The sequence below is a fragment of the Gallinula chloropus genome, assembly GCF_964237585.1.
Source record: "Gallinula chloropus genome assembly, chromosome: Z".
Classification (NCBI taxonomy): domain Eukaryota; kingdom Metazoa; phylum Chordata; class Aves; order Gruiformes; family Rallidae; genus Gallinula; species Gallinula chloropus.
Window position 1 is genome coordinate 81,230,400 of NC_140089.1, and position 21,675 is coordinate 81,252,074.

General features: G+C 43.3%; 1 protein-coding gene across 14 annotated transcripts in view; it reads right to left on the reverse strand.

Annotated features, from left to right (window-relative positions):
* Positions 1-21,675, reverse strand: part of CELF4 (CUGBP Elav-like family member 4) — a gene marked incomplete at both ends in the record, with an annotated part of 688,465 nt that overhangs the window by 64,970 nt on the left and 601,820 nt on the right. For 7 of the 14 annotated variants that reach the window (XM_084278569.1, XM_084278576.1, XM_084278571.1 and 4 more), the window contains 2 exons: positions 8,370-8,449; positions 13,371-13,496. In XM_084278569.1, coding sequence (XP_084134695.1) covers positions 8,370-8,449; positions 13,371-13,496 — 206 coding nt within the window. Of the gene's footprint in view, positions 1-8,369; positions 8,450-13,370; positions 13,500-21,675 lie in introns of all 14 variants that reach the window. The other 7 variants (XM_084278568.1, XM_084278575.1, XM_084278566.1 and 4 more) reach the window with 1 other exon arrangement.

Genomic DNA, 21,675 nt, shown 5'->3' on the forward strand with positions numbered 1-21,675 from the left:
TGCCTGCATGGCTATGGAGATGTGACTAGGGAAGTAAAGGCTGTCTTTGGCACCAGTATGATTCATATCCCCTGTCAGGCAGCCGGGCTGCCTGGATTTCTATTCTGGGACCCAGGAACATGTGATTTATTAGTTCATTTATGAAACGGGGAGGGGAGGCAGGCAACATGGTCTTATGGTTTTATTTTTTTATAGAAAGAATTAAGGGAAATTATGTTAACACTGGGAAACTGCTGGCCCAAAGGTTGTAGAATCAGCTGTCTTGGTAGCAGGAGTGGGGTGGGATGGTCTATGAGCCTTAGTCCCCCCGTGTCCAGAACAAATTTCCCAAAAGAAAGCAAATATTTTGATGTAAGAAATGACTGGAAATTAATACCTAGGTATTACACATCCATTGCTTCTTTCATCCCAAAGGACAACACATCACTTTATAAATGGCGTTTAGGTAGCATAATCAGAAAAATCATTCATTACTGAAAGGAGGGCCCATCTTGCTGCTGATGAGTTATGGATGGGTTCCTAATGTATTATTATTTTTTAATAGAAGGAATGGGTGTGCTGTCTCTTGCCCTAAGTTAAGCAAGCTAGTCTATGTGTTACACAAAGACATTGCATGGAGTGCATGTTCTTTAGAGAGCAGAAGATCAGCAGTGAAGAGAAAAGAAAGGATCTGAGTTGGCATCTCCATTGTCTTCTATCAGATTCTCCAACATCAACAGAGTAATGTTGGAGCTTTCTGCATCAATTTGAACAGATGGACTTGTTCTGATGATAACCCACCCTGCCCTAGACTTTGTGACTTTGAGCAAGTAACTTCAGGGCAAATTCAGCTGTAAGGCACGAAGGGCACCTAGATGCTGTTCTCTCATCAACACTCACCTGAAGTACCTTTGACTAACCCCCCCCCGCTTATGTTTCTGTGCTCATGTAAAACTAAAGTTTGATGACTTTCCCATTTCCCATTTAGCCTGACAGCCTGAGGCGGTCAGCAACTCTCTAGCTCTCTACTGAATGTCACAAGATGGCTTTTATTAACTGATGACTGGAGCCCATGCTGGAATCTAGATGAGAATCATTATCTGTTTAATTGTTATCTATCTGTATTATGGGGTTGTCTAAGGTTCTGTTGATGTTACCTGGTATTTTGAAGACACCCTTGGGAAGTGAGGTGGTGGACTGATGGCTTCAGGTTTGACCTTCTTAATTCTATGTTTTCCACATTTAATTAAATATTAAGATTCAGATGCTCCAGTATTCACTGGTTATTACTTCTCTACTGGGAGAAGGAACAAGAATTGATATGACTTTGGCTATGAACTGGCTAAATACACTGATTAATGGTGTGTAATTCCCAAATAGTATATTGTTTCTCTTGCTTATCTCTTGTGTTTTGTCCATTCAAGAGATATTTGGATGATGTAATTGCAGCCATTTTGGGTATCTATTCTAAGCCATCAATTACTTAAGACTGACAGGTGTCTCTCTGAAGGTCTAGATGTAAGAGAAAGTGTACATGATACTGTTACAGATGACCCCAAAGTTTTATACTTTGACAAACACTTTGATGTAATTCAGCTGGGTCAGCCCTGGCCTTTAGTTGGTAAGCTCCTGTGGGCAGGGTCTTTTCTGTAAGAGATTTTTTGTGGTGCTTAGTGTACAGCAATTCCATCAACAATAACCATACTTGTGGCAGTAGCAGTCTGAGAGGAAATCTGCTAGAGTTTCTAAGAGGGTGAAGAGCATATTCCTGTTGCAGTGACACCTGCAAACATGAAGCTGTGGCTTCACACACCCAGCTTTACAGATTTGGTCGACTTCCTGAAGATGCGTCTCACTGGAAGTGGAATACGCTACAGGTTTGGAACTGCAATCAAACTCACCCAACTTTGTGGAAATGACAAACCCTCCTTCTGAGCAGTACAGGCTGCCATGAGCCTGAAGGGAGGAAGGGAGTGTGCAGCTGGATGTGTGCGCATTTGCAAAGAAGGGAGGAGAGACGAGGAAAGTTTCTTCTATGAAAGAAATGATCCAATTTGAAGCATGTCCCTCATGGGAAGAGCTGTGACAGAGGCTGCTCTGTTCCTGTTAATTTTCACAGTGCAGCTGTCAGCGGGTCTGTAAATAGTACTCTGCGAAGCCAACACTTCCTATCCACACATCAACCATTCAATTAACAGAAGAACAGAAGAAGGAAATAAAGTGCACCACAGCCTTCTATCACGGCTTTGATGTTTCCCAGCAATTTATGAAAGTGTACACAAATCTAATTACAAGCCCCACTGCTTCCCATTTACATGGAGCTCCTCAAGTTCAGAGCTGTTTATATCAAAATAATTGTTAAAAATACCTCAGCTGATCTACGGCATTGTGGCCCCCCACTCACCGGAGCCGCCACGCTGCTCCTCCCAGGGAGTTTCTGCCGACTCAGCACTTTGGTGCCAGCATGCACGCATAATAACAGCCGCTTCCCTGCTGCTCTGCAAACGAGGTGCCCGGGCTACAACTTCATCATGCCCACAAAGGCCTATTTTCCTTCTTTCCTCCACCTGCTCAGAGCTCCTTCTGCAGACTCTTACTGCTCTCCCTTCCATCCCTAATTCACCTAAATATTCCTCCGCTGTGTTGACAGGGGGTGAGAACAGCTGCTTGGCCAGTTTCCGTAATGGGACTGTGTCTGAAGGCAACTTCACAGTGCTTTGCGAAGTCGTAACAGCACCATAGGAATGCACAGCAATAATAATAGCAGTCATAAACACGAGCCAAGCTTGGTTTCTGTGATGGGGTGCCTGAGCTTCCAAAGCCAGGGAGATGGGAACTGGTGCCCTGTTTGCCATGAGGTTTAAAGAGGGCAATTGTGCATGTTGTCCTGACACTGGCACTTGTCTCTTGGGACAATTTTTGATAGTCTTATATTTAAGTCACTCTCACTTGATAAACTAAACAGGTGAAAAATTCCTCCAGCTTAATTAATGGCAAAAGGCTCTTACACAGTGAGAGGGCAGATAGTACATTGTATAAGGCAAGAAGAGAATCCCTTTGATTATTAATTGTGTTTGGCTGGGAATTTCAGTGCTTTGGGAAGACATCCAAAGAGCATGGTGGGCAGAGGCTGGAAGTCAACCTTGTTCAAGGTGTTATGCCATTCATATTTTCCTAATTAATAAGAAAAATTTTTAATACAACAATTAGAAATCTATTTAGTCTGTGGCCTAACAACACTGAGTAATAATTTGCCATAGGTGGTTGCAGAGGACATATTTTAAGGGTTTTTTTTTTGTCTTCTGTTGTCCCCAAGTTAACAAAGTTTTGGGTTTTTTAAGTTAACTAAGTTGAATCTTTCTCTGAAAGGCAGACATCTGTTCAGTGGTCGTATCCAAGTCTCACATTTTCCTTTCTTTTCACAAAACCAAGGATTCCATCCGAGAAATAACTTTCACAGAAGATGTTCAGCCAGGCATAGATGGACTTGGAATTCTACTGCCTGGATGCAGAAGAAATGCTGTGGTTTCACCAAGATGATGCAGACTTCTACAGCAAAACAAAAGGGAACTTGACCTGTGTGGTGGGGGAAGAAGCCACCTGAGAGAGCTCTGGCGGTCTTAATGGCCTTAAATGACATTACTTACAGAAAGATACCGAATGAATGTAATGCTGCCAATTAGTGTTACGCAAGTTCACATGCAGCTAATGGATCAGGAGTCAGAGAACAAGGATGTGGGACCCCTGGTTTCTGAATCCCAAATTGCTTTAGCTGTGCAGCAAGCACTCAGATGATTCAGCTCCCCTTGCACAGGACATGGACTTAAGTGTCCACTCTAAGCTGCACGCAGTGGGGAAGGTGATGTCTCCATGGTTCACTCAGGCAGTCTTAAAGTACACATCTGAGCTATGTGGGAGGAATTACCATCAGACAAGAGGGCAAGTGAACAGTTTTAAGATCTGATTGGTAGGTGGCTAATGTCAGCTGGGATAGAGTCAACCTAGATCTTTAGCTTCAGCATGATTACTGTGGCAGTGACAAGTGCAGCAAAAGAATCTCAGAGTGGCAAGGGTGTATCACTGGTGAGAAAGGTAATTGTAGACGCTGAGACATCTGCAGGAAGCAAGTGTTTTTAGCTTTTGTTTTTAAGCAGTATGGGTCCTTTTTCACTGTAAGTTGCACTTCAGGTGATGAACCACTATTTTAATCTGCCAGACCAGAGGAATCCAACACCTAAAATTAGCTAAAAAGCACACTTCTATTTGGGTTTTGGTTTGACAGGTTTCAAAATCTATTTCTGTATCCAGAGGTATCTACTTCTCTCTATTGATTATAATAGAAACTTAGGTGACAAACACTTAGATGTCAACCTGAGACATAGTTCCTTAACTTCTGGATGTCTTAAATTAGGTGGTACGAGTCCCATCTCAGGCATTCACTCTAATGCCACTATGAAAATCTCCATTCTAATTAATGAAAGGGACGTGCATACCCAGAAGGTGATTTGGCCCATCCTAGTACAGATAGGTAAAAGGAAGAATGCACGAATCTTTAGAAATGTCTCTTTCTCTCCTTTCTACAGGAATCCTATAAAATGTTCAGGATAGATTACAAACTTTCAGACTGTTAAAGTGAATGAAATTAATCACACTTTTCACTTCTCACCTCTATGCAGAAAATGTAGATAACAGTACTGTTTTACCCCTTCCAGGAATTAATTTATAAAAAAAGAAATTGTGAGATTCTACAGTGGGAAAGGCAGTGAAGAGGGTGCAAGAGCAATACAGTTTTTAACCCTGTGTACTTTCTGGGTAGAATAAAGACTGCTACGATTTAGGTCTGCGTGATGAAGTGTGGAGGAGAGTTTATTCTGTGTGGGTGGATGGACAAGACCGTATCTTAGACGTGTTGTGCAGAATGACTCTTCAACATTTGGTTGTCGCCTGGATATGAAGACATTGGGAGAAGGGGAAAACCAAGCTGAAGATGATGCCTAGGTAGGAGCATGACTGACAGGTAGGATGATAATGTTGTCCACAGTGATTGAGGATGGAGGCGGAGGAGAGAGGAGACGGTTTGGGAGGAAAAATTCAAAAGCTGTGTTCTATACATAATGAGCTTGATCTGACAGCTAGACATCCACTAGAAGATGCTGGAAAGACAGGCCAAGATTTTAGTTTGGACAGGAGTCAGTCCTGCAGTAGAAAAGTTAGATCTGCAAGCTGTCACTATAAAAATAGTAGCTGAATTTGTGTTGGTGGATAAGGCTGCTAGGGACTAGGCTTGGATGAAGAAGGCAAAAGAACCCAGGGGGAGAGACCTGTTTATGTCCCCTAACGCATAGGGTAGAGAGGAAGGAGAGAATAGGGCAATCAAAGCTGAAGGTGCAGGACATGTCCTTGTTATAAAAACATTATAAATACAGGTAAAATTACATGAAAATGATGATCTCTCTTAAAGGACACTGAGGTCAAGTAAGACTTTATCCTAAAACTGATAATTTGATAGGAAATGTGAATTCTACTCTTGGCAGGTAGATACACAAGGAACTTCTGGCCTGCTCAAAAGTAAGGGATTTTGGGAAATTTATTTCTCTAAGTGATTGACTCTGTGAAAATCTGAAAGTTGTAGACTTGTTTGGTGGGCCCTTAGGAGCAACAAGTGCCTTGCATAGAGAAATGGGCTTGTGACAAATGATGGTCAAGCACCTGTCCAAGGACAGGTTAATAAATTTATTTTTTTTTAAATAAAGGAAAAAACTTTCATAAAAGAAAGTTGCCTTTTGAAACTATTAGGCAACATATGTTGTGTGAACAGGAAGTCACAGTAGAGCAATAATCCTGACAGCTGTGGAGAAACAGGAGCCTGCTGCAGGAACGAACGGCTCGAGACCTGACAAGAATGATGATGGATGCCCCGTTGGTAGTACACGAGGACAAGGCAAGAGACGTTTAAATTGGCTGAACCACAGGAACAACTTTGAGTTGGCAATGCAGCCGGACAAATGAGGCCAGTCCTAATGGTGAGAGAAACGGGAGGGGGGACTGAAGGAAGATGGCAGCGATGCACTCATCCTTTCCAAGGACGAGGGCTACATCGACATCTCACCACGAGGTGGCTGCATTTCTCTGTGAACATCCAAGCCACGAGAGAAGCTGCACGTCCTAAAGCACCATGAAAATGAGAGTGGGAACAGAGAGCGCTCGCAGGATTTGGCCCATCTCATTCAAAGCGCCTTAAGTGTTTTGAGGCTCTAGGGGGAAACAGTGTGTGCTTCATGTCTTGATCAAGAGGAACTTGCTCAAGAGGTCCTCACTAGTCTGCCGAGCTGTGGTTGCTGCCCATGTACCTGCTTGTAGCTCATGGGAGACAACGTGGCAATGTCACATAACTTACCTTGTCATGAAGAGGATGAAATTCTGAATTCTCTATTGGCTTTTCCTGTGAACTAAGAGTAGGTAGATACATGGAACGCTGCTGAGGTTCAGCCAATTCATGGAAACTTGTCAAGGCATGGAAACTCGATTATGAATCTGTATCTCACAAAGGTTAAAGTCTGATGCTTTTTCAGATACCCAGAACTGGTTATTCAAGAACATTTCTAGAACAGGTATTTGAGTCTAAGTTGTCAACAGGAAAATGGTCCCCATAAAATAAACTCAACTGTTTAAATGGGCAAATTATTCATTGCTTTGCATATCCAAAGTTCAGTTGACATCAGCAAGCTGGAACAGAAATTTGCTCCCAAGTGGTCAAGAGATTAATTTTTTTTTCATATCTAAAGTGTGCTGAAAATAGGAAGGATAAGGGCTGGGGAAGGATAAGGATATTTTGGATATAGTAGATCTAGATAAAATCTTCATCTCTGCTTGGCTTTTGTCTGTTTTCTCTCATCTTTCTCTCACCTCTGTCACCTGAGTTTGCAAGATTTTTGGGACAGAAACTAGCTTTTTGTGGTACCACACCATGTGGAACTGGAATTCCTGATGTCACTTTATGCACATCATCAGTTTGAAAGAAAGTCATTCAAAGTGCCTCTTTGGCCTGTCTCAGAAAGATGCTCACAATATTTCACTATGAGATGTCAGCATCAAGCCCAGTATCTGGTTTTGTTAGAAGGAATCTTTCAAGAAGAAACTCTTAAAAGTATTGTAATACTTTAAAAAAATTGAGACCCCTATCTGTAAGAAGATTTTTTTTCAATAGCGTCACTGCTAAACATGTACTATTTTAAATCTGATTTGTCTAAGATGGGGTTCCAAAAAATGAGATCTTGATGATTTGCTACTTTTAGAAACCTTTTCCCCTGTAAAGAATTTTCCATTTTCGTCTCTGCAAAGACCTAGAGACAATCTGCTGGCCCACTTTACAGTTATATGGATAAATTCATGAATTTACATTAGAGTTTCTTACTTAAAGGAGATTTTACACTTTTAAATATTTTTTATTGAGTTCTCCCTTATCTTTTCCAAGTTGCGGGCATAGAATCATAGAATCACAGGGGTTGGAAGGGACCTCGAGAGATCATCAGGTCTAACCCTGTATGTTTCTTAGCCCTTCATGATTCACACTGTGAATAATTAGTAATGACTATAATATACTATTATACCAAACCAAAACATATTGGACCATACAGTTCCTTCACTTGCTGACACTGCCTTTTCCTTACATTTCTCTGGGTCTGTGTGCTGGTGCACAAATTTAATTTTGCATAGTTAATACATTTTATTTCTACTTTCCTGAACTATCAGGCTCAAACCCCCATTATTACTAGATATTTTTCCAAACAGAATAATCCCTCAGACGTTTCCTGGAAGATTCGGTAGTTGGTCTGACTGTCTCAAAAGTTCTGTGTAGGTGACGACATTTATGCCCAAGTAGGCACTTCTGTAGTAGGAGGGAGGTGCCCATCACTGTGTGATTTGTTTCTAGCTTTTAGTGCTATTGTGTGAACATGCTGCTGAATGAGGTCAAAAAGTTCCTTATCCTTCACCTAGAGGCAGGGACTATTTGGGAAGGGAAAACAAGCCCTCAGACACAAGGTTTTGCTTCATTCATCCCCCTGAAACTTAAACGATTACACTCATGGTGAGTTAGACCCAATGTTTTTGGCATCTGTGAACCATATGACTTTTTTTTTGGGTCATCAAAACTGCTGGTGACAGAACACAGCACCCCTTGCAGTTCTCTACCTGTGTGGAATGCCATTGTCAACCTGGCTGTTCCACTGATTAGTTAAGCACACCCAAGGTCCTGCATTGAGCTGTTATCCATCCTTCCTAGAGGATGAGTTGCAGAGCACAGATAAAGCATCCCTCCTCCTCAATCAGACCACAGAGCAGCAAAGCCTGGACTGATACTGACTTGCTTGTGTTACAGAACTACTCACCGGCATTGTCTGGCTGCCATGCAAGGCATTGATGGCTGCTTGGGCCTCCGCATGTGAAGAGTATTTCACAAATGCACAGCCTGGAAGAGGAAAAAGGAGAACATGAGGAATGTTGCACAGGTACCATGAAAATCCATCTAGCTGAGTATCGTGACCTTAGAACTGACCCCTAAAGACACATGTGGAGGAAGCAGAACAAGCAAACATGCTCCAGGTTATTCCTTCCCAAAGTCCAATCATCAGCAGCCTGAGGATGCTTAAGGGAAGGCTGCATGCAGAATTCCCACATTGTTTGTAACGGGCACTGATGGACCCAAACTTAGCAAACACATTTTGAGTCCTCTTACGTTTTGACCTCCACAGCTTCCTGTGGCAGAAGGTTGCACAATTTTTGCAGTTTATTGGGTGAAAAATAATTTCCTTTAGTACTAAACTTGTTGCAGAAAGCTCCTCCCTTTGGTAATGCAACAAACAGTAAGGAAGTCTGAAAAAGTTATGAGAAGCCTGTTCATACTTGTTATAAGCAACCATGGCAACAGCTCAGAAAGCATTCAGGTTACTCCAAAACTGCTGGGTACCTTAGAGCTCCATGACAGACTATTCAGAGTTTGTCTTGGCTCCAAGTAGCCTTGGTTTGAGAAGACACAAAATAGCTTCTGATGAAGAAGCTGGGTCAAGACACACACATACATGATGACTGCCATCCTGTCACCACCAAAATTTGAATCTTGATCATTCACAGCTGAAGATTCAGAGCTTGTATAGGTGATCTCCTCTGGACATTAGTGTTACGTAGGCAGTGTTTCTCCATCCTGAGTTGCCATGTGAGAAATCTTACACTGAACTCTTACATAAGGTTTTAGGGTAGAAAGGTGCACTTATGTATATATGCAAGAGTGCAGAAATGATCAACACTTCAAAGGGTCACATGTACCACTAGAGTGGGGGAGAGTATTGCTAAAACTCTTAGCTACAAGCAAACTGACTCAGAGAGGGGAAGAGTAATTTCCATATGCTAAGGCAGTTTTTGGAACAGATTGGGAGAGATCTGAGAAGTTCTGGCTTCCATCTCCTTCTATTACTACCAAAGACTTTTGAGCTTTTAATCAATTTGCAAAGACCTAGCTGCTTCCCTGAAATGGTGCGGGTCACTGCGCAGGGGGTGCTGGTCCTGACAATGGGACAGCTTTCTTCCATTCACAGAACCTTTAGAAGGTCCACACACTCTTATGAATCCATATAGTGCATGCTGAAAAATGCAGCACCGGATAACTCACTTGCAAGCTAGAAGAATGCACCCCAAAGGTCCCCAAACTCATCACTGCAGACTGATGGAAGTGAGATTAAGAAAGCAGTGATACCCCCTTCTAAAAATAATACACACAGATTAAATTAGCCTAGTATTAGGAGCCCTTCACCATTACCGCCTCAGCGCCATGCTCAGATTGTATTTCAGGAAAAGCACAAAGATTGTGGCTAATAGTTGGATCTAATTTATAAGGAGCTGAGAGGAGACAATCATGAGAAAATGAGATAGATATACTTCAGCTGGAAACAATAGGGATCAATTATGACATAATCGCAGCCCAGCATTCCCAGGCTCCTGAGATACTGTGCCTTCCTCTTCATTAATCAGAGATAATCCAGAATTAGGGCGTTTAATTATTTGCAGAGATTCTTTTGTACTTTCTGCCTCTAAAAAGAGGATGCTGATTAGCAAATACACAAAAGCTTTCCAGCTCCAGTCACCCATCGCATTTAGAGCGGGATTTTTGGCTGTGGTGTGCCTGTCATGTTGAAGGCTTCACTCTCTTCAGGTGAAATTCACCCCTGTGATGAGGAACCTGACAGATCAGTGGAGCTGGATAAAGGTGGGAATGAAGGAAGAAGCAGGCATATATATTGTGTGATGCCTAAGATGTTAATGGGATCCCTTCTACTGCTTCCAGTAGGTTTTGAGGTGATCTGGCAAGTGAAAACTCAGCTTTCACTGGTACATGGTGGTAAGGCAATTGCAGAGATCCCAATGTTTTGGCCCTTTGGTTTGTGTGGTTGGTGGGATGGCTTCTGTCACAATATCAATGTACACGTGATCCTCCCTCACATTTTCAGTAGAACTGACTCTAGGACTTCACAAGCTGTGGATGTGAGGCACGGCTCACATCCTCAGAGCAGTGGTGTCCCTCTGACAGGAGCAGATCTGGAGTTGGAAGGGATTTTGACAAACAGGGAGATATATAACCTGTGCTGAACAATGAGATACATGTGCTGAAATGTTTTTTTCTTTCCTTATTTCCAGACTATAGAGCTAAAAGGGCTGCTCAGACTGTCTTGTCAGCTTAGAGGAGACTGCAGAGTCAGGGCCTAAGGTTATAATTGCAGAGGGTGTTAAGATTCCTCTTGTGGAACCTCTGGTGCTGTGGGAAATCTTTACTTTCTCAGTTACTGAAGTAGACAACTGCTGAACAGAGGGAGAAAAAAAAAAGGGTGTGACGAGAGGGGAGAGGCTGTCCAGAGATCAGCAGTGCAGACTCTGTGGGTCCTGATGACCTGCTGATGAGATTCACTTTACCTTCCTCACCTGAGGACTCCTGGCTGCACACTGGTGAACTTTACCTGGACAGGTACAGGGAGACTCCTTACTCTCCCACCTCTCCCAGGAGAGACACGCTCTGCATTTCCCTTCAGGCAGACAAAATGCCTCAATCTCAGCTCTTCTGCTACCTGGTTGCATGATCAAGCCACCATGACTACCCCTTCGTGCCGGGGGTGTTTCTGCAGCCCTATGAATGGCAGGCACCTTGGCTTCAGACACCACCTGTGGCTTCAGGAAAGGTTCAGGCACCCTTCTGGATGTGACTGGATGGTGGTGACATTAAAGTGAGAAGCTGAGACCTGCCTTCTGAGGGCATTGCTTGCATCGAGGTACCCAGAGGACTTAGAAGCTCACTATAGGGATGCCTGGTGCGGCTTCACGTAGTGGGTTGAATAGGACTGAAGTCTATGAGATCTGATTGCTATCTGGCACTTAGATGATCTGCTTATATCTCAATTTAGGTGGGATTTAAGCCTTATGGGTTTTACCCAAAATAAGTAGCTCACAAGCAATGTGTGTCACATATCGGTTTCTAGCAGATGGAAAACATTACAGACTGGGAATAACTTTGTGGGAGTTGTGGCTTGCCTGACTGTCTCCTAAGATAAGGGCACTAGCCTTAAGTTTTCTGTTGGATTGACTGCTCTGTGAACGTGTGTGCGTGTGTGTAACTCTGTGTGTGTAAATTAGGAGCTTCACATTCTCAGTAAATAGCACCAGCAAATGGAAGCTGGTAATACTAACTCTGTCAAGGCTCAGTATTGATCCTGAACAGCTCAGTGAAATGCAAGCCTGAGACTGCAGCCCGCTAGCACTAATAATTAAACTGGTTAGCAATATGGAGCTGCCACTCAGATCCAGGCTTATAATGAAATTGTTTAAGGAGAAAAAAAAATAGAGCAAGTATGAATACAAGTCTGTGGGTTGGATCTCCTTTGGAACCTGTTTCTTACAGATCTCAGACATTATTGCCTTTATTATTACTCTGTTTAACTCCTTTGTCATTAAATTTTGTTTCATACAATTCCATCCTTTTTTCTTTCTTTTTTTCTCTCTTTCCTTTCTTCTTTTTTCTTTCTTCTTTTTTTTTCTTCTTTTTTTTTTCTTTTTTCTTTCTTTTCTTTTCCCCAATTTACTGATTTGTTCAGTGAATTGAATGCTTAACTGCCTACTGTTATGACTGGAGCTCTTTTAGGCCAGCCTAGCCTACCACTTTCCACTGGGGTAGCCCCTGTCTTTGGGTGTCATGAACCTAAGCTAGCCATTAAATTGAAGGAAGGTACCCACAGTTTATGTTCAGACATTTTTATGAGGAAAGATGAGCTTTCTTGACAAACAGCTGCCCTATAACACTGGTGTGAAGTCTTTTTTAGCTGCCAGTGATTTTTTTATAAAACAGCAGTATCTCTCTCCAGTGTATCACTGCAATTTGGATTTTTTGCCTCCCTTTTGTAAAAATGTTCTGGTTGATGTTGTCACATGTCAAAATTTCCAGTGAGATATGAACTGTGTCAGCAGGACTGGTCTCTTCCCTGGTACTGCACATTCCAGCACAGTTTATGATATATTATACGCAGATCAATATTTAATGGACACATTATACTGTCAAGAGAAGAGGCCTTCCTAATCAAATTGAAGTTACTTTGTCTAGAGACTGACGGGGGGAAAAAATGACCCTCGTATTTAAGAGAGAAGCTGCATTCTTACACCTGGTCTATAGGAAAGGATCCCCTGTCCTATTCAGATAACAAGTGATACCAAAACGTGGCAGAAGGAGGTAAGGTAACTGGTGCTGCAATGAGCCATTCGCATGTTTCAAACAGGTAAGTTCTGAGTGTAATATTTAAATCAGCACCCTTGCAATTGATCTCTGGCTGGTGTGTCTATGTCAAGACCAAGTGAAAAAGGGGAAGACCTGCGGTTAGTGGTGGAGAAATAAGTAGAGATGATGGGGGAGCTGGTGAGTCAAGATGTAAAGTGATAACCTCGCCTCTGTTTAAAGAAAGAATTGACTTGTTCAACAGGGTGGGGAGAGCACATCTTGAGTGAATATAAAGGCCCTGTGTTACGAAGGGATGCTCTGCCCTGTGATGAAACAATAATAGCTGTCAGTTTGCATGTGACGAGACATAGCTCATTGAGGGCAAAACCAGCAAAGTAATGGACTCCCATGGGAAATGTGAATCCTCCTCATGTAAGAGATCATAGAATCACAGACTGGTTTGGGTTGGAAGGGATCTTAAAAGTCATCTAGTCCCAAACCCTGTCCAGGTTGCCCAAAGTCTCATCCAACCTGGCCAGGGAGGGGGCAGCCAGAGCCCTGGGAAAACTGTTGCTGTCATAGTGGTGACACTTTGATATATACACTGAGACCAGGTATAGCTTGACACAACCCATCACCTTACCTTTGCTGTTGCCATCGGGTCCCCGAAGGATTGTACACTCCTCGATGTTGCCAAATGCCTCGAATAGCCTGCGCACATCATCTTCTGACTGCTGCTTATTGAGCATGCCCACAAAGAGTTTTCTGTCTTCTGGAACAAAATAAAGAGATGCTTACCATATTTCATGAGGGATCTGAAAGCCAAGATGGCTCAGTATCACATGCAAAACAAACAGTGATTTAATTGAAGTGACATATTTCAGAAGCTGCTAGTCATTTCAGGTGGCTGGCTTGAAAAAATTTAATAGCACCTGACTTTCAAGGAGTACTTGAAAATCACTTGGCAATTTAAAAAATAAAACAACCCAGAAAAGGGTCCAAACCCCAGAAATATACAAAATCTTTATACTGTTTCTCAAAATCCAGGCAGTGAAGTCTTCCAAATCAGCTCTTTCTGATCAATTTTTGCAGCCAGCTTGCAGTAACTGAAATGACAACATTGCTCAGACTGTGATCCAAGAGGAATGTGGATAAAGATAACATAAAGAAATCACAGAATCACTAGGTTGGAAAAGACCTTTGAGATCATCGAGCCCAACTGTACCTGTCCTTTTCTAAACCATATCCCACATCCACCTATCTTTTAAATACATCTAGGGTCAGTGACTCAACCACCTCCCTGGGCAGCCTGTTCCGATGCCCAACAAACCTCTTGTGGAAGATTTTTTTTCCTAATGTTCAAAATAAACAAAGTCCAAGCAAAAATTAGTAACCCTCACAATACTAAATAACTGCAAGGGGAAAAATTAACATAAGCTGTTTTAAATCAGGATATAATGGAAGCCACAGCTTGTAAAAGGAGATTTACCATTCATATCCACTCACAGACACATACCTACAAGTTTGGATGAGTTTTTAGTATATTTTTAAAGTTCATGTTAAATAAACTCAAAGGTTTTGAAACATACATTGGTTTTGAAGCATACAGTTAACTTCTATGTTGGCTAATATCTGAGGGAGATCAAGCAGCTGGTATTTCATGTCAAAGTAGGACATGCTTTGTTAGTAGATAGTTGTAATTTGCATGAGGAAGATATTTATACTTGGACTTACACCAAGCATGGAGATCAGTCCAGAATGAAACACCTTCAGAAGATGTTGGTGAAAACAGACCAAAGTAATGCGTGGTGAGTTAGTAGAAAGATCTCAGGGAGCACAAAGCAATGCCTCTAAATCAGTTACAAGTACAGAGACTAGTACCGTTACACCAAGAGGGAAAAAAAATTTACATAGTTTACATCATCGTGTATGTAAACAGGCCATTTGCACATGATTCATAAATGTCTTATTTATCATTCATTAAACACTATGTAAATGTGTGAACCTAGAGGTTTTTTCAGAGTGTTTTACAGAGCAGATGTAACCAATTTGAATAAATATATGTAAATAAATAAATACATAGTTTGATTTAAAAAAAATATTTATTCTTAATGCACATATTAACCTAAAGCTGAACAAACATTGGTTTGCAACAACCCTTTTCTGGCTGACTAACTGGGCAGTTTATGTCACTTCTGTTCACCAGGAAATCATTGGTGTAGGCAATCTGTTCTGCTTCAATCAGTGTTTGATCAAAATTGCCTTCTCCAAGATTGTCCTGGGTTTGGCTGGGATAAAGTTAATTTTCTTCCTAGTAGCTGGCACAGTGCTGTGGTTTGGACTTAGACTGAGAATAATGTTGATAATACACTGATGTTTTCAGTTGTTGCTAAGTAATGCTTATCATAAATCAAGGACTTTTCAGATTCCCATGCTCTACCGACTGAAGCTGGGAGGGAATACAGTTAGGACAGCTGACCCAAACTGGCCAAATGGGTATTACACACCATGTGAAGTTATGCTCAGGATATAAACTGGGGCAGTTGGCTTTGGGTGGGATCAATGCTTGGGGATGGGCTAGTCAGGGGGTGTTGAGCAATTGCGCTGTACATCACTCATTTTGTGTGTTATTCTTATTATTTCTTCCTTTGCTGTCCTATTAAACTGCCTTTATCTCAACCCATGAGTTTTAGGGTTGGTTTGTTTTTGATTCACCTTCCCATCCCCCTGGGGAGTGGGGTTGAGCAAGAGGCTGTGTGCTGCTCAGATGCCGGGTGGGGTTAAACCATGACAAAGATGCACCTGCAAATTGGCAAATTACTTTATAGCCTTGGATGAGGATAATTTTTCATGCAGTGGATATTGAGTGAGGATATTAGGAGCTTTCAATCCTGCAGTGGATTTATCCATGTGAACCCAGAGTGTACAGAAAACGAGGAGTGATGTTACCTTCAGTTAGGCGGATGAAATGGCAGGAAAATTAGGTTGAGGAGGGCACATGTGTTTTTCTGATAAGGGAGACAAAACTGGGATAGCCTTCTGGTAGACAAATTTAAATCAAAAAATATGCCTTCTTTATATAGGAAAGGGACTTCTCAGGGTCTTTGCTGGCAACATGAAGTTCAGTCTTTAATGATGCACATAGCCCTAAATAAGGCTGGGTGGGCTGTCCTCACCTCAAGAAAAGTTGCTTTGTACAACTGAAAGGTTTGTTTTCTTAATGACTAAACTGATGTGAAAAAAAGAGACCCTCTGAGGTGAGGTATAAGCCTTAGAGAGGCAGCTACTGAAGTGGTGTGCATGCTCTGTCTTCCAGTCTAGGGTTAGACAAAGCCTTGGGCAAAGAGTCCAGTCCAAATTCCAACAGTTGTGCAGATATTGAAGGAAAAGTCACCCAGTGAATGTGACCAGCTGCTCTGGAAGATGGAAGATATTTTAGGAAGTGGGAAGAGCAGTGGGAACAAACTGGGAACACCAGGGGCAAAAGGCTTTGCCTATAAACTTTGTGTCTTGTAAATACTTCCAGCACAGAGGAAGTGTCTGTTATATTGTACTTTATACAGTTTCCCCTGTTTCAAATAAGCTGCATCAGCAGAAGCACTCCTATAGCTGTGTAACTGTATTTTCACCAGGCGTTTTGCTAATATAAATGTATCATTAAAAAAAAATCACATCCCTCCTCTGTCAGCAAAACTCTCTAGTGTGGAACTGGCCTGAAAGTGCCTTGTCTGGTTTAGATTATTCAAAGCTTAAACCAGGTGTTTTAGAAACCACTTAATTTGGTATTTTATTTTATTTTTGTTTTAGCCCTTTTTCCAACTTTGCAGGACACTAGGAGTGGGGGTGCCAAGGGCTGGCTGTCAGGAGGTGTGCTTTTGTGAGCTGTCCCCAAGGTGACCATCAGACCACAAGGAACAGGCTTTGCTAAGGGTGAGAACCACCTTCCCCACGGTCTGCTGGTCCAGCCACTCCAGGGGAGGAGGTATGAAGGGACACCCCATAGGCAGCCAGGGTCCAGCACTTCCTGGATATCACCTCCAGCCCTATCTCCATGTCAGCATCCCCTCTCCCTCCTGAAAAACTGTGCCTTGGGTTGTCAGGGGAATCATTTGTCACATCTGCCATCTCAGAAATCTGCACAAGTCACATACTCCACTGATAAAAAATGAGTCAGTTTAACAAGCTTTTTTCTCTGAGAGGTTCTTCTAACAAAGTGCTGCATTCACCTTTCACATCCCAGCCCTGTCAGGGAGCTCAGCAGCGCGTTTTAACAATGCCCTTCACACATGTCTGGTGGGAAGACAGAGGGAGAGGTCCAGCAGCTACAACTATTCAAAACATTCTGAGTCTTAGTTAATGAGTTTATCCTAGAATGGGTTTGTATGCGTCTCTCACCCCCTGAGTGCCCCCATATGCTGTTCTCTCAGGTTCCAAGCAAAAAGCCAATATGTCATACACTGGGGCGACTCCTTTGTAAGTATGCCTGAACATGTCCATGAGACCACCAGAATTAAATGAAGAGAGGATGTGCTATTATCAGGGGGATGTATCTGAGCATGTGTCCCCACAGCAAGTTCTCCCCATCAGATTTTTCAGCTGTCCTCAAATGAGGATGGAGGGCAGTACCTTGCTGTATCTTTGCTCAGGTTGTGCTGTCCGTGACCTACCTCTATCTACCTCCTACAGTCCACCCACACATTCTTCTGAATGCCATGCTTTCCCCTCTTTCAGTAAGGGTTCATCCCAAACCTATGCATCTCAAGCCCCATGTTCTGCCTCTGTGGCCAGGCCCACCAGATGTCATCTCAATTTCAGATAGTTTAAAAAACAGGCTAGGGCCTCTAAGGCCTGAACCCCAGGGCAAAGCAAACACACTGTCAAAAGGAACACAAATGCGACTGTACAGGGGCAGAAAAGAAGAACAAAAAGAAGTTGGGCATGAGCCCATGGTCTGGGATGCCCCCACTGTGAGCTGTGGATATAACCATCCATTCCAGCCTAAGCTGCAATGAGCAGCTGTTTTCTCACTTCCAGAGGAGAAACAGACGGAGCCTCCTTGGGGTGGGATAAGGACTGTTTACTGACAAAATCACCACAAAAGTAGAACAATAACAGCCAATTACACTCACACCCAGTGATAATACAGTGTACCTTACCAACCCAACCATTACAGAGTGCTGCAGAACACAGTGACCAACCCAACACCATGGCTGCACCCAGACCTCTCTGGAGGCACCCAAGCATACCCCTCCCCAACCAGCCCCTTTTATGGGGAAGTGATGTCAGGTGGTATGGAAACAGTCTAGGCTAACTCAGCTCACCTGGGCTAACTCAGCTCACCTATGGTGGCTACCACTAGAGGTTAACTCTGGCCTAGCCAGAACCAGGACAGTGTGGTGTCCATGTAAGACTCTTCCTACATTTTTTTTAGTTTTCTATCATTAGTGTTCACCCCATTAACAGTCTTTCACAAAAACCTGTGCCCATCAATCTTGCTCAACTCTTGGAAGTAACCAGGGATGGTTATTTCTCTGTGCTGTGGCATGTGAAGGAGCCAAGGAGGTTTTTTTTCTGGTGCATCACAATGCCCTCACCATAAGCAACCTAAGGCACTCCCATAATATTGAAAAATTAAGTCCATCCCAAATCTACTCCATTTTTCCATAAACAAACCACGACAACAGGAAGCAGCACTCTGCACTCCTCGCAGGAGGACAGGTAGAGAAAGAAAGCCCCAGCAACAGCAAACCAGAGTTCCCAGAGATGTCCCCTTGGTGACATTTCCAATGTCCTCATGAAACCAGGCTTCCCTCTCCATGACCCCTCTGCCAGTGATTGGAGGCTTGCGCCCATCAAGAAAAGCTGACTGCAAGTCACAGTGGTAAAGAAATGTAACTTGTCAGATACATATACAGCATCTATAAATCTCCTGACTGTGTTTATACAGAGCCTCGGCACCTTCCCTGGTGCAAATAGGGGTTAAATTATTCCCTGTTCTATTTGTATTTAAATGTTATGTTTCTATGATAAGCGTAAGGCAGAGGTGTCAGACGGGCCTGGGCGAAGGAGACGGCTCGCGTGAAAGGTGAAATAATAGAGCGTTGCAAGCCAAGTGCAGAGAGGAGATGGGAAGGGGGGACACGGGAGCGAGGGGGGAGAAGGGGGAGGACGGGCACTAATTAAAGAGACAGAAGGGACAATGAGATGCAGGATGTTTGACCCTTTGCAGAGCAAGAGGACAAGAACAAGAATCACAGCAATTGTGGAGGGACTGGGGGAAAATTAGGGTCACTCACAGAGAGACATGACACAGGTTTGTGTTTATCCAGATAGCTCTCACTAATGTATGTGTGTGCGTGGGGGTACATTTAGATAAGAGTATATAAATACACTTGTGTTCTCATATTCTTCATGCAAAACAAAGAGGTTGAATCCTGTATCAGGAAAACGTACACCAGCTTTACCATCTAGAACATTGCATCCAAGGTCTTGAAAATAAAGAGGGACAGATCTACCACCTTTGTGGCCCAGGCTAATCAGGAGGGTGAACCAGAAGATCACTACGGTCCCTTCTCGCCACAAACCCCCTTATTCAAAAAACCTATGAGCCTCCCTATTTCATCCTGAGTTCATTGCCAGGGCATCACAAACAGATAGAGTATGTGCTTTGTGCAAGAACAAAACTGGTGTTTGTGTATTTCTGTATGGGAACAAGCATCTTCTATATGTGCGTGCTATTCATCAGAGCAGCTCTCTGATGTTACTCAATGCCTTTGGCTTTCTAAGCATCAGGGCCAGGTTGCTGTATGGCTTCATTTCAGAAACCAGATGCTAATTAATTCCATTATTTATATAGCTAATAATTATTTGTCCCTGCTGCTATTCCCCTCCTCCCCAAACATTGCTTGCACACACAGTGAGGGACCAGCTGCAGAGCCTCGGTCCAGGCACCAGGAAGGCCTTTAAGCTTATCTCCTTGGCATTATGACAGAACAAATGAGCAGCCCAGAGAAGTTTTCTGCTGCAGGTGTGGGTAAGAAGAAAATGCTGATGCATAGGACCAAGTGGCATGTCTACCAGAGAGAATGCAAGAGGCAGAGCAGCCCGTACTTGTCCACTCTCCTGATGGGTCCTCAGCGGGTGGAGGCCCATGAGAGCAAAGTAGAGGAGGAAAAGCACCTCCCTTGACCAGCTGGTCACACTTCTTTTGATGTAGTCCATGATATGGTTGACTTTCTGGGCTGCAAGCATGCATTGTTGGCTCATGTTGAGCTTCTTGTCCACCAACACCCCAAAGTCCTTCTCCTCAGGGCTGCTCTCAATCCATTCTCTGCTCAGCCTGCCATTGCCCTGACCCATGTGCAGGACCTTGCACTTGGCCTTGTTGAACTTCATGCAGTTTGCACAGGCCCACCTCTCAAGCCTCAAGTCAAGGTCCCTTTGGATGCCATTCCTTCCCTTCAGAGTGTCAACTGCACCACACAGCTTGGTGTTGTTGGCAAACTTGCTGAATGTGCACTTGATCTCACTGTCCATGTTCTCAACAGAGATGTTAAGCAGCACTGGTCCTAGTACCAACCCCTGAGCAACACCACTCATCACTTTCCATGACCCGATGGCCATTCTTTTTTTTTTATGCAACCAAGGATACAGTGGACTTTCTGGGCTGTGACTGTATATTGCTGACACACATCCAGCTTTTCATCCACCAGTAGCCTCATGTCCATGCAATAGGATCAGGGATCTGATCCAAAGTCACAGTGCTGAACAAAAGCTATAAACCTGATTTTTTTTTGACAATTATGGACAAGGAATCCTCCTCAGGCCAAAGAAGAAAAGAGGAGCTATAAAGCAGCTGCTCTGAACATTATGAAAGTTTGGGCTGAGCTCTGAACTTCAATCTGCAAGCTCAAACTGGCTCCCCTCTCGAGCTGGAGTGCCCGCCGCTCCCCTCAACCCATGCTAATCAGGTGGATCAATAGGCTAAAAGCAGGGCATTTCCTGGGGCCTGGGCTGCACACTCCTATTGCCATTTTCACAGCAGTCCTACAGCTCCGTGATGATGATTACAGCCCTTTCCACAGGGGAAGCGATTACGAATTCTGTTGTAGCTAATTGTAAATTAGCTAATTATCTTCTCCATGGTACCTTGCTGGAAAATACATGAACCTTGTAAAATGGAGGTGTTTCAAAAATTAGGACGGGAGAAAAAAATCCCCACAACAACAACCAAAATCACAACCTATTCTGCAAACAACAGAAGCCTACCACTGCCTAACTCCAAACAATAGTAACTGAATCCTCCTTCCACCCACACAGGCTCCTGTTTCCCTGCTCTTTCACTCCCCCTCCCCATATCAAACAACACCCACAAGGGGCTAATTCTGCTGCAGGCTTTAAAATGTTTGCTGAGTTCACCTGTTCCTTGCAGCTGGGTGTTGTGGGGCATCCCTAATCACATCTTAGCAGGAGCGATTTCTTTGTGCTGATCTCTTCCCCTCCTCCCTCCTTAGTTTGGTTTTACTTAACAGATTCTTTATATCCCATACGTTAGCAGATATGATTGCACAGCTGCCGGTCTCCGACTGCTGGAGACAGAGGCTTTGAGACACCCGGGCTAGAGAGAATAACAGCTAATCTGAACAGCTGTGTGATGGGGACAAGCGCAAATGAATATAAGCCCAGGTGTGGGAGCATAATTCTCCTGCACAAAGAAGGAAGCTTCATCCCACAGGTGCGTTACTATCCACTGTTGCATCCGAAAAACTTAGTTTGAAGGATTTCTCTTATTTAATGCTTGGCTGCACTCTAAGCCTTGACTTGGACAGGGATCCTGTATACAGACTGAAAGAACAGCTGTATGGGAGACAGCAGTGGGTCCGCCTGACTCAGTGTGCTGCCCCTGGCAACGGCCGGTTGTGAGTATCTAGGAAAGACTATAAGAACAG